Source organism: Colletotrichum jinshuiense, chromosome 3, assembly GCF_051148585.1.
Source record: "Colletotrichum jinshuiense chromosome 3, complete sequence".
NCBI classification, from domain to species: Eukaryota; Fungi; Ascomycota; class Sordariomycetes; order Glomerellales; family Glomerellaceae; genus Colletotrichum; species Colletotrichum jinshuiense.
The window spans coordinates 2,742,729-2,755,365 of NC_139310.1; the positions used below are offsets into that span (position 1 = coordinate 2,742,729).

At 56.2% G+C, this 12,637-nt stretch overlaps 3 protein-coding genes across 3 annotated transcripts; 1 reads left to right on the plus strand and 2 right to left on the minus strand.

The window, feature by feature from the left end:
* Window positions 1-3,301: 3,301 nt before the first annotated feature.
* EsH8_III_000768 (uncharacterized protein) lies at window positions 3,302-5,859 on the plus strand (the record flags this gene model as incomplete). The annotated part of the gene is made up of 2 exons (XM_083262493.1): window positions 3,302-3,865; window positions 3,922-5,859. The coding sequence occupies 2 exons, from the start codon at window positions 3,302-3,304 to the stop codon at window positions 5,857-5,859; spliced, it is 2,502 nt and encodes an 833-aa protein (XP_083122980.1).
* Window positions 5,860-6,746: 887 nt separating this feature from the next.
* EsH8_III_000769 (Rox3 mediator complex subunit-domain-containing protein) lies at window positions 6,747-8,004 on the minus strand (the record flags this gene model as incomplete). The annotated part of the gene is made up of 3 exons (XM_083262494.1): window positions 6,747-6,821; window positions 6,881-7,554; window positions 7,683-8,004. 3 exons carry the CDS (start codon window positions 8,002-8,004, stop codon window positions 6,747-6,749), a joined length of 1,071 nt encoding a protein of 356 aa, XP_083122981.1.
* A 2,042-nt stretch (window positions 8,005-10,046) lies between these two features.
* Window positions 10,047-12,379, minus strand: EsH8_III_000770 (MCM DNA helicase complex subunit MCM5; the record flags this gene model as incomplete). Its single annotated transcript, XM_083262495.1, has 4 exons — window positions 10,047-10,539; window positions 10,595-12,003; window positions 12,062-12,188; window positions 12,243-12,379. 4 exons carry the CDS (start codon window positions 12,377-12,379, stop codon window positions 10,047-10,049), a joined length of 2,166 nt encoding a protein of 721 aa, XP_083122982.1.
* Window positions 12,380-12,637: the final 258 nt, after the last annotated feature.

Below are 12,637 nucleotides of genomic sequence, written 5' to 3' on the forward strand. Positions count from 1 at the left end.
CGTTGTGGAAAGGAGGGAGCGTGGCGTTACCTAGACGTCAAGGTTCCGTACCATGGTCCGTCAGAGGTCCACGCCTCGTATTCTGTCTGCAGCCGGCATGCGAGGGGCATAAGTGCAGAACCAAACAATCCGTCGAACGGCTGGTTGACGATTGCCTTGCGAGTGAGGTGAGTGCGAGCGTTGCAACTCTTGCGGTACAGTGCGCGGTACCTGCGTTTGACCGACCCATCTTACCCTGGCTCACCTCCCCGGGCCTGACAAGTCCCATGCCTTGGAGGCGCTCGTGGAGTCGTGGGGCTTTGCAGCCATGCCCGGGCGAACGTGTGGACAAGAAGGAGCGGATGGCCCCCCCAAAACGCATAATATCGTAAGGTATTAAGACGAGGGGGAGCCCAGGGCAACAGCCCGCCGCCGAGAAACGCTGCAAGAGCACATACCCGCACTTATACGAAATGAATATTATCGGTTGTGCATGCATCTTCCCAAGCTAACAAGGTGTATCCCGTGGCAATGTGCAGCCTTGGGGAACACACGTTTGCCCTTGCCGGGACAACCACTCCCAGGGCTGCCAAAGCCGTTCTCGACACCGGCCGCAATGGTTCTCTGTCGGGGCCGTCGCTAGATGCCCATTGACAGATGGATGATATCGAACGGAGGGGCTCGATATCCATCTCCCGATCCCCCCTACCTAGTGCACGGCAAGTCGCCGCCCTGCTGGCAGGACGGGTGCAGCTTGGCAGGCTCGGCGATCATGGGACGAATTTCGGTTCCGACGAAACAAACACTGGGGAGCCCCCCTCCCTCCCCTTTCCTTACCCGTCTCGGAGGCGGGCCCAGTGAAATGCTGCTGGCGCCGGCCTTTGGAGCCCCCGCCGCCTTTCACTGCCTCGCTAACGATGGGTCTTTGCAAGCAACGGGTCCACGATCTGGTCGGCTTCTTCCCCGTTGGAGCCATACTACACGTATTATGGCGAGTTTAAGGTAAAGTGACTCGGTTCGTCTCGGGTGGCCCTCCGAGTCCTGAGACGCCCAAAGCATCTTTGCGTTCTTGGGGGCTCCTTGAGCAGGCTTTCCCAGCAGCAATAACATATGTGTAATATTGTCCGAGTACTGGCCATTTGCCCAAGCAAAACCAGGGTGTTGTGGGCTCCACGACCATACGTAATTCCTCCTCTAACCCCCGATGGGGGCTGTGGGGCCACTATGGTTGGGCGGGAAGAGAATGGATGGCTTGCAGCCCGGGTTGCCGACAAAGTCGGAGGAGACTGCCCTGCTAAAAATGCTGTGCAGCTGCTGTGTAGCGCATGGGTATCCGTCAAAAGTGCACAACACATTGAAGAGCGAAGAGCACGTTTGCCCAACACTGCACAGACTCATCTGACGGGTTCTGCACTCGTTCCCAAGACGACGGTCAGCTACGACGAATAGCCCGTATCAATCTGGCTCACAGAGGGTCGGATCTTCCTTGTCTTGGTAGTGTGTTTGCAGGCTGGTAGGTCGCCGCGTCACTTACAAGATGCCGATGCCGTGAGGTTCCGTCGAGGGAGGGGGGGGCGTCCGTTCCCCGTCCCGCTTCCTTGCTCACCTGAAGACGAGGACTGGCGCCGGTTCTTGTCGTAACTGCCGGCGCCATCTGGGTTTTTTTCTTCTTCTCTTCCTTTCCTTGGCATGATGTAGCACGAAGATCGTCGAACAAACCCCCAGAGCTTCGAGTGGGCAACAACAACGGCAACGGGTCTCCAATCTAATCTGTGCAATCTCCCAGCTCCCCCCGTCCCCCCTCCCAAATCGAGCAAAACCGCCGCGACTGTTGATGCAACGCAATCAGAACGGGTCGCGGGCGAACCTGATTTTTAGAGGAACCGACGTCAAGGGTAGGCTTTCAAATCAAACTCAATAACGTGCGTGCTGTATCCGGGTAATGACTACGGGTTGCGCAACGGGCGTGGTGATTTGCGCCGCGTGTTGGTCAACATGATGCACGTGTCGTACGGACTGTCGTTGCTTTCCGTCGACTTGAGGATGCACCACAAAGCCATTGAGCACAGATACAGTTTGCGCAGCGTCGCACCAGCATGGGCAAGGTTCGACCTAGGAAGTTGAAACGGAGATTTCTAGAGGGTATGTGTCTGGGCGGCCGGGCTGTGACGACTGACATGGGGGACGGCTATGCGGCCGCCGTTCATCCTCAACCTAAGTATATAGCAATTAACTGTTTTATCTGGCAAGGTGGATGGATCGTCGACAGCTGCAATAACGGCGCCTCCCGCGAGCTGAAAACCACGACGCGTCTCGGCCACAGGCCCTCAACAGCACAGCCCTCCCGGGTGGATAGCAGTGGAACGGAAGGGTTTAGTCAGGGACAGCCAGGACACTCTGGCTTGGCCTCGGCAGGCTGTGTACCTCTTCCAATTTACGTCAAAGTTGCGGTTCATTTGAGCGGCGCCGCTGGCCAAGGCAACAAACGGACGGCATAGGTAGTGTGTGGTGAACGCCGCCAGCTTTGGAGCCGCGCAAATCGGGTCGAGTTGGTCAAGCGGCATCGCACGACAACAACAGCTCAACACACGTGTTCACCCGAGGACCGGTGTCGTGGCCAGAGCAGAGCATGTCGTCATTCTCCTTGGTAATGCCCGCGGCATCAGCCAACCGCAGCCGAGTGCGCTGTAGTTGCGTTGGTGGTATTCCACCCTCCAATCAGTAACTGAAGCAAGTGTCTACGCTATCCGTCGATTGGTGGCTGGTGGCTAGCTAGCACCTGCCCTGACTAAGTCGAGTGGCTGTGGCACCTGGGGCTGCCGAGTTCCTCAGTCTCTTTGTACAGTAGTTGCAGGTGCCCTGTCCGCCTGGAAAACTGGGCGCAGCAGCGGCGCAATAATCCAGCGTCCGCGTTTCGCTTTCCGCGTATACTTCGCAACAAATACGTACCTCGCAACGGGTCCCTACCGTACGTTACCTACACTACATGGCGAAGCTACCTTATCACGCACGCCTGGGCCAGATTCTTGCAGCAAGCAGGGCCATGACAAACCACAGCAGTCTTTTCCCCCCAATGCCCGTCTGCCATGAATAAGTCTTGAGCAGCTCCAAGGCCTTGCCTATTCAAACGTCCCTATATCTGGACGACCTAGATCGGATCCAGCCTTCTTTCCGCTGTACCGCACCGCATCGCACCTGAGGCTCCCAACTCCAAGCATTCTCGTCTGCCTTGACTCAAAGTCGCGCTCTTTCCCCTCTCGACCTACCCCTCTCCTCACTTTACGCCTCACGCTTTGCTGGGGTTCCCGCAAGGCCTGACGTCATGGCTGGATACCCGTACGAAGCGTCCTCGTCCTCGTCGGCACCACCGCCACCCTACTCCGTCTCCGCCTCCGGCTCCGTTGACTTTGGGTCCACGTCTTCTTCCCTGTACCCGCCCGCACCGACGGCCGGCTATGGGGGGTCCGGCGTCGGCCCGTCTTCGGGCTTCCCCCCGGCCTCGAATGATAGCTTAGGAGTCTTGGATTCCAAGTGGCGTGTAGCCGACCCTAGATCGTCTTCGTCTCAGTCACTCGCTCCATCCATCAAGGACCGCGCCGGTGTCACTCGCCGGACGTTGCTGATTATTTACATTCATGGCTTTTACGGCAACGAGTCATCGTTCAGGTCCTTCCCTGCTCATGTCCACAACCACCTAAAGGAGGCCATTGCCGAGACCCATGTGGTCCACTCCAAAATCTACCCCCGATACAAGACTTATAAGGCCATCGACGTGGCTCGGGACAACTTCAGCCAGTGGCTGGAGCCCCATGAGTCCGAGTCTACTGATGTGATTCTTATCGGCCACTCAATGGGTGGCCTGCTTGCAGCAGAGGTTGCCATGATGGTATGGTTCACAAACTGGCACACCATGTCCATGACCCAGACTGACACTGCCCGCAGCCAAACCGTCACCCGTATAGACGCCATCCCTACAAGCATCGCATACTTGGTACCATTTCTCTTGACTCGCCCTTCCTTGGCCTTCATCCCGGCATCATTGTCGCCGGGATTTCCAGCTTGTTCCGACCGGCATCGCCAACCGAGAATAGCTCTAACCAGCCCGAGTCATCGTCAACTCACCTTACCCCATCCAATTCGGCGATGGCCAGTCCTAACCCATCCATGTACACCCTGGAAACAACGAGCTCAGTGGGTGCAGAGCTCTCGTACAGCCAAAGTAACACTGCTTCGTTGTCTTCCTCGAACGGCCCGCCGCAGAAACCGGATCCCTTCTTCAACCCGCCTTTTTTCAATGATTTGAATCTGAAAGACCGCCCGTTCATAAGGCGGCTGGGTCATTTTGCCAAGAAGCACAGCGGCGAGGGTATTTGGGACGCTACCAAGAACCACGTCATGTCACATCTGGAATACGGCGGCTGTCTGGCGGATTATCCTGGCCTGAACGCTCGTTACAACAAACTCCGCGCCATGGAGAGTGTTGATCCGCTGCAGCACTTGGGCGACGACAACAACTACGGGAACAATGTGAACCGGCCGACTCCCGTCAGGGTGCGGTTTGTCAATTACTACACGTTGAGCACAGGCAGACCTAAAAAGCCCAAATCGCCAAAGTCACCACAATCTCCCGAGCTTCGGTCCCCCGAGCTGAGATCTCCAGAGTTGGGGTCTCCCGAATCAACCTTTGCCTCCGTCCCCACGAGCACTCTTGATGTTGGCCCCCACCTATCGCCGCAGGTGTCGACACCCCGGATCTCCGTCGAGAACTCTGACGACGGTGAGATGATGCAACTCCTGGAGCCGATCCCAATGGAGGACGTAGACGAAAAGCTGTCGACGCTTCACGAAGAACAGCAGGCCAGGTTCGGCCACAAGTCTACAGAATTCTCAGAATCAGCCGAGTCACATGAACACGGCATGTCCAAGGAGGCACTCGAACCCAAGGGCAAGGGAAAGGAAAAGTCAAATAGTGATATCGATTCTGGCGAGCCCCCCAAAGACGAGGATGGCGGCAAAGGAGAAAGCCACGAAGCGGCCCCGAGCGGTGACGTACCAGAAGAACCAGAACTTCCCCCTATCCCCGACCTGCCCGAACAACCTTCGCCTCCGGACCTCGACAAATACACGGACAAGGATGCTCGAAAACAGGCGGAGAAGGAAGGGAAACGGGCCCAGAAGGCGTACGAGAACGCAGTCAAGAGCCGAGAGAAGGCAATCAAAGAGCGCCAGAAACTGGTCGAGAAGCGCCGCAAAAAGGCGGAGAAGGAAGCCCAAAGGGAGGCTCAGAAGCTCGAGAAGGAGGCTCAGAGGCTCCAGAAAGAGGAGCAGCGGAAGAGGCAGGAGGAGGAGGCTTCCCAGAAGAGACAGACGGATGAAGCCCAGAGACAAGATGGGGAAACCCGGAGACTAGCCGAGGAGGCTCAGAGAATGGAGCGGGAGGCCCAGAGGTTGGCAGGAGAAACCCCAGAGAAACAGCAGAAGACCGAGGCCGACGCCGAAGCCCAGATGGCGGCAACGGTTTTGGGTGCGGCCGCGGCCGCGACGCCTGTGCCGGCGCCGGCCAGCACGCTGCCGGCTGCCACGGCTTCGTCGGCCGCATCCATAGCCACGACGCGGACGGGGGCCACCAGGACGACGGCGGCGGACCCGGGCAAGCCCAAGAAGGAGCGCAAGTTCTGCACGCTCCCCCGCAAGGTCAACGGCAGGCGAGACGAGACGTGGGTTCCCGTCTACATGGAGGGCATGGACGAGGTCGGCGCCCATTGCGGGCTGTTCCTGCAGGGGCCGCAGTATGACGGGCTTATTGGGGACGTGGGAGACCGCATACTGGGATGGGTCCAGGAAGACCTATCTGTGAGGGCTATAGTGGAAATGTCGTAAATCAGGAAAGCCAGGTTGGCGGCCCGGGTGGAAACTCCAACCGAGAACTGGTTATGAAGAGGGCAAACAGGACCCCCAGCTTAGGTATCTCCGGCATGATTGCCGTGCAGACCAGACAACACAATACATACACGTATATAATTCATACAGCCTTTGGGGGGGGTAGGACAGGCTTGGATATCACGAGCGAACAAACAAGAAAAAGGCATCCATGGCGAGCCACGCAAAAAAGAGGTGAACCCTCCCCGACCGAACATGTGTAGGCTTCTCATGCCTTTTCTATTGAAATTACTTGTGTTAGTGCTACAACGACCCAGCCTGGGTAATTCTTTTTTTTGTGTTGCGTCCGGTGTGAATGGTTTGGTCGTGGTTAAGAATGATCAGTCCCCTCGTGACCCGTCCCCTCGTAGCAGCCTTTAAGATGCCTAACCGCGTGGTATTCTTTTTTTGCCCCCCCCCTTCCCTCCCCTCCCCAATCCATCAGTCGGTCATATTTCGTTGCCCAACCTTGACTGAATGCGTGAGAGAGAGAGAAAAAAAAAACCAATCAAAACAAAAAAGTTAATAGTAATGATAAGAGAGTCCCCCCGAACGCCCTGCTGGAAGTGGAAATCATCAAATAAAAACGAGCAGCATTGCTCGTAACCCCCCGTAACTTTCAATGCGGTGCTTCTCATCGACCCATGGCGGGGCTTCAACCCCGCTAGCCTCAATTTTCATCGTGCTGCTCGTTGGCCGTTGGCCGTGGGTGGTGACCTGCAACCCAATCGACACCCTTTCGGGGTCTCCGACACTCTTGTAAAGCCCGTGGGGCCGGGAACAAGAAGACCACCCTTGCCCTAAGAGCCGGCATTGCGTCGCTTGGCCTTCGTCGACGAGGGCGGCTGCTAGGCGCCCACGGCGCTTGAGCCGTAGCCTTGCGGACGCATCGTGTTTGGGAACGCTTGGCCGTTACCGCCATCCTGTGGCGAGTCAGATCTCAGATCACAGATAAAGGCGGCCTCGGCGAAGTGTCACCAACCTTCTTCCGTCGTTTTTGGCCTCCCCTGTCGTCGCCATCTCCCGTGGAGTAGCCGTCGTCGGGGAAGCCCTCTCCGTAGCCCTCAAAGCTGTTCTCGCCGTAGCCTCGCTTCTTCGTCGTTCGCTGCGGGCGAACCGCGCCCGCAGGTGCTTGTTGCTGCTGCTTACGCGCGAACGGGTTGGGCGTCGTTGCGGCGGGCGTGCCCGGCGCTGTCGCCTTGCCCGCAAGACCCTGTTTCAAGTCTGCGCTGCCCGGGGTGAGATCCCCGAGCACGGAGCCGTCCCAATCCTTGACAGGAATCGGCCCCTTGGCCATCGTCGTCGCTCTGTTTATCAACGATTTGACGGTACCCGACAGTCCGCTGGTGATCATGTCCTGCCGCGAGTTCCAATACTCTGCATCAGGGATCTCCAGCAGCTCCCTGAAGCCGTGGTAAACCTCCCTCTTCTTCTCGGCGCCGTCGCCATCCTTCCTTTCCCCGGGAGCATCCCAGTCTTGGGCGACGGAATCGAAGCGGCCGAGGATTCCGAGTTTCTTGATCTGACCCTTGTAGGTCTTCCGTAGAGCGTTCTTCTCACCGTTGGGCTTTTCGCGAGCGACTTCGGCAGCAATGCCCGTCAAGTTGAACATCTCGAAGAGATCTTCCGTGATTCGCGGCAGTCTCTCGTGGTGCGCTATTTAGCTCAGGGTTAACGAATGATGTTCGATACGAAACCAGCTCAAAAAACTAGATACGTCATGGGAAAGGGAGCCTGGCAAGACAGCCTGCCATGGACACAAGGGTCTGTGAAGGGAGCCTTACGAGTTTGGCAAAGTAGGTATTTCTCTCCGACATCCAGGTGGAGTGCCTCGATACCAGTTTTGCTATCCTCGATGTGGACTTTCTTCTGCTCTCGATCACCCGAATCTTCGAGCGTGCGTTTGCGCTTGTGGGGTGAGTCGTCACCCATGATGATGTCCTGAGACATGTCGGAGGGCTGCGATGCGCTCCCGTTGACGCTGTGTGCTGGGGTCGGCAGAGTTGTGGTCGTGGAGGGGAACGAGCTGTTCATGCTCGACGAAGGGTCGGAAGTGCCAGGAGAAAACTGCGATGGGCTCTGAGGGGTTCGAGGATGGAAAGACATGTTGGCGTCGCCGTTGAAATGGGTCCTTGATCGTCTATTCGTCGTCGTCGTCGTCGTTGTTGTCACGGCAGTTGCCGTTGTGGTTGGGTGAGAGTAAGAAAACGTCGGAATACGAGGGATGGAAAGGTCGCTACAGGGTGTCTCCGGGTCGGAAGGCGGGGGAAAAATCACCACCTCGTCTGAATAATGCCGTAAAGACTCCTTTCCGGCAAAATTCACGATGCGCTCGATGAAGAGGATCGCTCTGGGCGAGATCAGAGGATGAGGGGGTTGTTGTGGCGAGTCGCGCCAAACCGCCAACGGCTCTCAATCCCCCGATGCAGCGTCATGCACCACTCTCCAAATGACCGTCGATCGTGGCCGCCTTCTGTGGATAAAAATTTTCCTGAGACCAAAATCCAGCAAGTGCACTCGTAGCGAAAGGAATCCGACGGCGATGGGCGGCTGTCGAAGGTCTGGTCGGTTAGTGCTGTGTTTTGGCCGTCGGGTCGTGGTGGAGTTGAAGGAAGTGAAGTCTGAATGGCGCTGGGTAGAGTGAAGGGGGCGGGCACATGAGCGAGGCAATTTGCTCGCTTAACGGGGGTGGCCGCCTGGACTAGGCCGTGGGCTGCGCTGGCTGGCACTGGGACTGGCACTGGCTGGGTGAGTTCGGAGAGGGAAGACGAGGAGGTGTGTGAGGTGTGAGGACCCGAGGGGGGGGGAGTGGGCGTGGCAGTTTGCCGCGGGAGTGGGAGCCTGCGTGTCTGCTGTTCTGGGACCGGAGCCAAAGCCAGGCACGGCACCGCCTAACGTCGAATGGGAGGAGGCCCTGCCCAGTGAATTGTCCAGGAAACCATGCCAACCGTGCCCGACACCCGACACCCGATCACCGGGACCTGGCTGCTGGCTGGAGGAAGGGCGCCCAGGGAGTCCCCCAAAGGGGTGGCGTGGCTGGATCAGGCCGTCGGCAGCGGCCAACCACGTGACGTGGCAATACCCCACTCAGCAGGATGGGCCACGCTCTGGCAATTTTTAAACCGCGAGGCCGCGAGCGGCTTTCAAAATTTCTCTCTTCTTCAACAACCAAGACCACCTATTCAAATCATCGCCAGCCTGCCACGATTTTACATCACCTACGCTGCTGACGATTCCTAAGGATGTGTCGAGATTGACTATAATGCCCTTGTTTAAAACAATCGTCAGCGAGGGCCCCTCGTGCGGCTACCATGATGCGATGATCACCTGAAGCAAGTTTGGACATACCTCGGTGGGATTGAATTGAGATGAAGTCGGCAGGCGCCGCATGCATGTGACAGAATAGCGGTCCTGGATTGCTGTTGCTGGGAGCTGTTCTATCAGCAAAACTAGCTTGCCATTAATTAGAGGTACGCTGCATAGATACTCATGTCAATTGATCCCTTGGAGATGCGGATGACCACCAAACATCTGGTAAACCGAATGCTCAGCCGCGAGTGCGGTGGCCGTTTTGCTCATTGCCTTGACCAGGTTGAGCCTGCGGAAACCTGGCATGTCTGAATCACTCTGGCTTATGGCTCTGGAAACGCGCAAAATCTTCCGTGCCATGTGGCTAATATTTCCTCGTCAATCAGATCCACGTTGCTTTCGGTGCTTCTGAAAGCACTGCTTTTCATCTTAAACGAAACACCTTCTTTACATCGATTGTTGCTTGTTTCTATTGCCGAGAGCACCTTGTATATATTGTGATGCTACGACGACTCTGCCTTTACATTTCAAGAAGCGACGTTGCAAAAAACCTGGATCGCAAAGTTAAAAAGGCGCCAAGACTTGATATACTCCAACCCAAGACATACGGCCGCTCAAGTTCGTCCGATGGTCACGGCTAAGGTTGCCAGTCAGGTCCACTAACCTTTGTTCCATACCGCACGCATGTTGACTGGTATGGCGCACAGCTGAAAACACGGATACAAAGGCTTGGTATTATCATTTCTTTCATGAGCAGCATGCTGCTGCAATAATCCTCAAAGTTCACCCCGCCCGCAAGTGAGCCGTTCTGAAAGTGCTATACATCGCCCCGACCTCTCTCATATCGCATTTCTGTACACCTGCGCTCCTTGGTTTCGGAACATGATAGTATCCCTCCTTTGCATGATCATCAATGTCCTGTTGAGGGCTTGCTCGCTGTAACCCTTCTGCTCAACCATTTCGCGCCTCAGGCTTGCCAGGCTTGTGCCCCATCCAACCGCGAGACGCCGCTTGAGCTCTGTTTCTAATCTGTTGACTTCCTCGTTGAGCTCCTTGCTTCCCTGGTTGCTGCCTTGGTTGACGGCATCCATTGTGGAGCAAAGGAAAAGTCTAATGGCCTCGTCTACGTGCTCCTCAGTTGCAATCGGGGACAAGCTCAGCTTGGCTAGCGACTCAGTAATACGGACAATGGCCTCAAGTTGACGAACGGTAATCGGAATGGAGGATCGTGTGTTGGCTTCCATCTCGGCCGCATGGACCTGTCTTCTGATGGACACGAAGTGGGACGAGAGCTTCTCAGCTGCCTCAGGACTGAGACGAGGGGCCATTCGCCTAAATACCGTTGTCAGTTGGGCTCCATACCGGGAACGGAACTTGGAACACTTACGACTTGCAGTAGCTGAGGTATCTCTTCATCTTGTCCACGGGAATCTCGGACTCGACCTGCTCTTCCACGCCCCGGCCACCCATGTGGATGCCCATGACGTGCCTTGCTATTCTCTCGTCCTTCTCCCTCGTGTGCTCATCCTTGACGATGAAGATCATGTCGAAACGTGACAGGATGGTGGTCTGGAAGTCAATGTTCTCGCCCGGGGTTTTCATATCGTCGTAACGGCCGAAAATTGGATTGGCTGCGGCTAGCACTGAAGTTCTCGCGTTGAGAATCGTGGTGATGCCAGCCTTGGCAATAGAGATGGTTTGCTGTTCCATGGCCTCGTGGATGGCTACACGGTCCTCGTCACGCATCTTGTCGAACTCGTCAATGCAGACAACACCACCATCGGCGAGAACCATGGCACCTCCCTCTAGGTAGAATTCGCGAGTCGACTGATCGCGCTGTACAGAAGCTGTAAGACCGGCCGCCGAAGAGCCTTTACCGGATGTGTAGATGGCTATGGGCGCACACTTCTCCACAAACTTCAGGAGTTGCGATTTGGCGGTACCGGGATCGCCAAGAAGCAATACGTTGATGTCTCCACGGAGCTTCATGCCGTCAGGTAGGATTTTCTTGGAACCACCGAGAAGCAAGCACAGAATGGCCTTCTTGATGTCGCGGTTTCCGTAGATGGATGGGGCTATGCAGTCCGCCATGACGCTGTACAGGTCTGGCCGCCTGCTCATCTCGAGGAACTCTTGCTCCTCTTCGTCGGAGAATATAGCCTGGCCTCGTGCGGTCTGGTCGATATCTGTTTGAATGCCCGCCGCCCTCAAGTAAGGAGTACGGATGGCCACCGCGCCACCATTAGACGAATTCTTGGAGGCCTTGTTCTGATAGATCGAGAAGATGCCCATAACCGTACATCTCGAGCCGGGGACCACGCGGTTGGTCAGATAGCGATCTGCCGAAATGAGGACATGTCTCGGGAGCTCGCCAACGGGAACCTGATCTGGTGCCTCTTGCAGCTTGATAATCTGTTGGTCGACGAATCTCGATTTCTCGTGAAGCACGAAGTACGGGTCGAGAGGGCATTTGGGGGTAGGGTCGTTCGCCACCCTCTGCCTGCCGCATTGTCTGGGTAGTGTGACTCCGGTGAAGCCTCCCAGCACGGGGATAGTGGACGAATGTGCGCAATTGCGGCACTGAATGGCCAACTCTGTGGCTTTCGATGACATGACAGAGGCGCCAATGACGATTCCTGGCACTCTAACGAGACGAGCAATCGTCATGGAGTCTAGGTTGCGGATCGATACATCTTCGGCGTTGGAGTGAAGCAGAAGCTGGTGTTCCGGCAAGTCGACTTTCGTCTGTTGAGGGAAGACAATTCGGTGGGTGCATTTCTTGAGGGCAGCCTCAAACTGTTGCCATTCATGTCAGTACATCGTCAAGGACGGATTTGTGTAGCCCAAGACCTACCAAGGGGATGATCTCGGCAGGCTCCGTCACCAGTCTATGCGCCAGCTCCTCATTGTAGTTGATCAGATCGGTTATGTCGACATCGCAGTAGTACTTCTTGAGCAAAGCATTTTCCTTGAGTTGATTCCTATCCAAGCGGTCAGAAGATGCGCAGTCAAGTATGTGCCAGCAGCAGGCTCACCTGTAGACATAGTCGTTGTCGTGCCTGAAGTGGAGGACAAAGTTCTCCAGCTGGGTCTGTACCTGGATCCGGGTATCCTCGTTTTGGCCAAAGCTTGGCTCATAAACGTGAGTCGAGTACACCGATTGGCGATCCATGTTTGCGATTGCGACAAGTTGACCAGCGGTTGTTGACGGAGGGATGCTGCACCTGAGGATTCAGATGGAAAATGTGGGTGCAAGGAGGGGCTGTCAGTTGCGCAGGGGAACTAATTAGAGAACGCGCCCCTTTTCGGCGGACGCGACACGCGTAGAGTGGTTGCAGCTTAGCGTGTGTTTGGCTCACCTTGCCAAAAACGGCATAGTTAAATGGATACGTACCTGCTTGTCCTCGACCGCTGGACGGATAAGGTTATA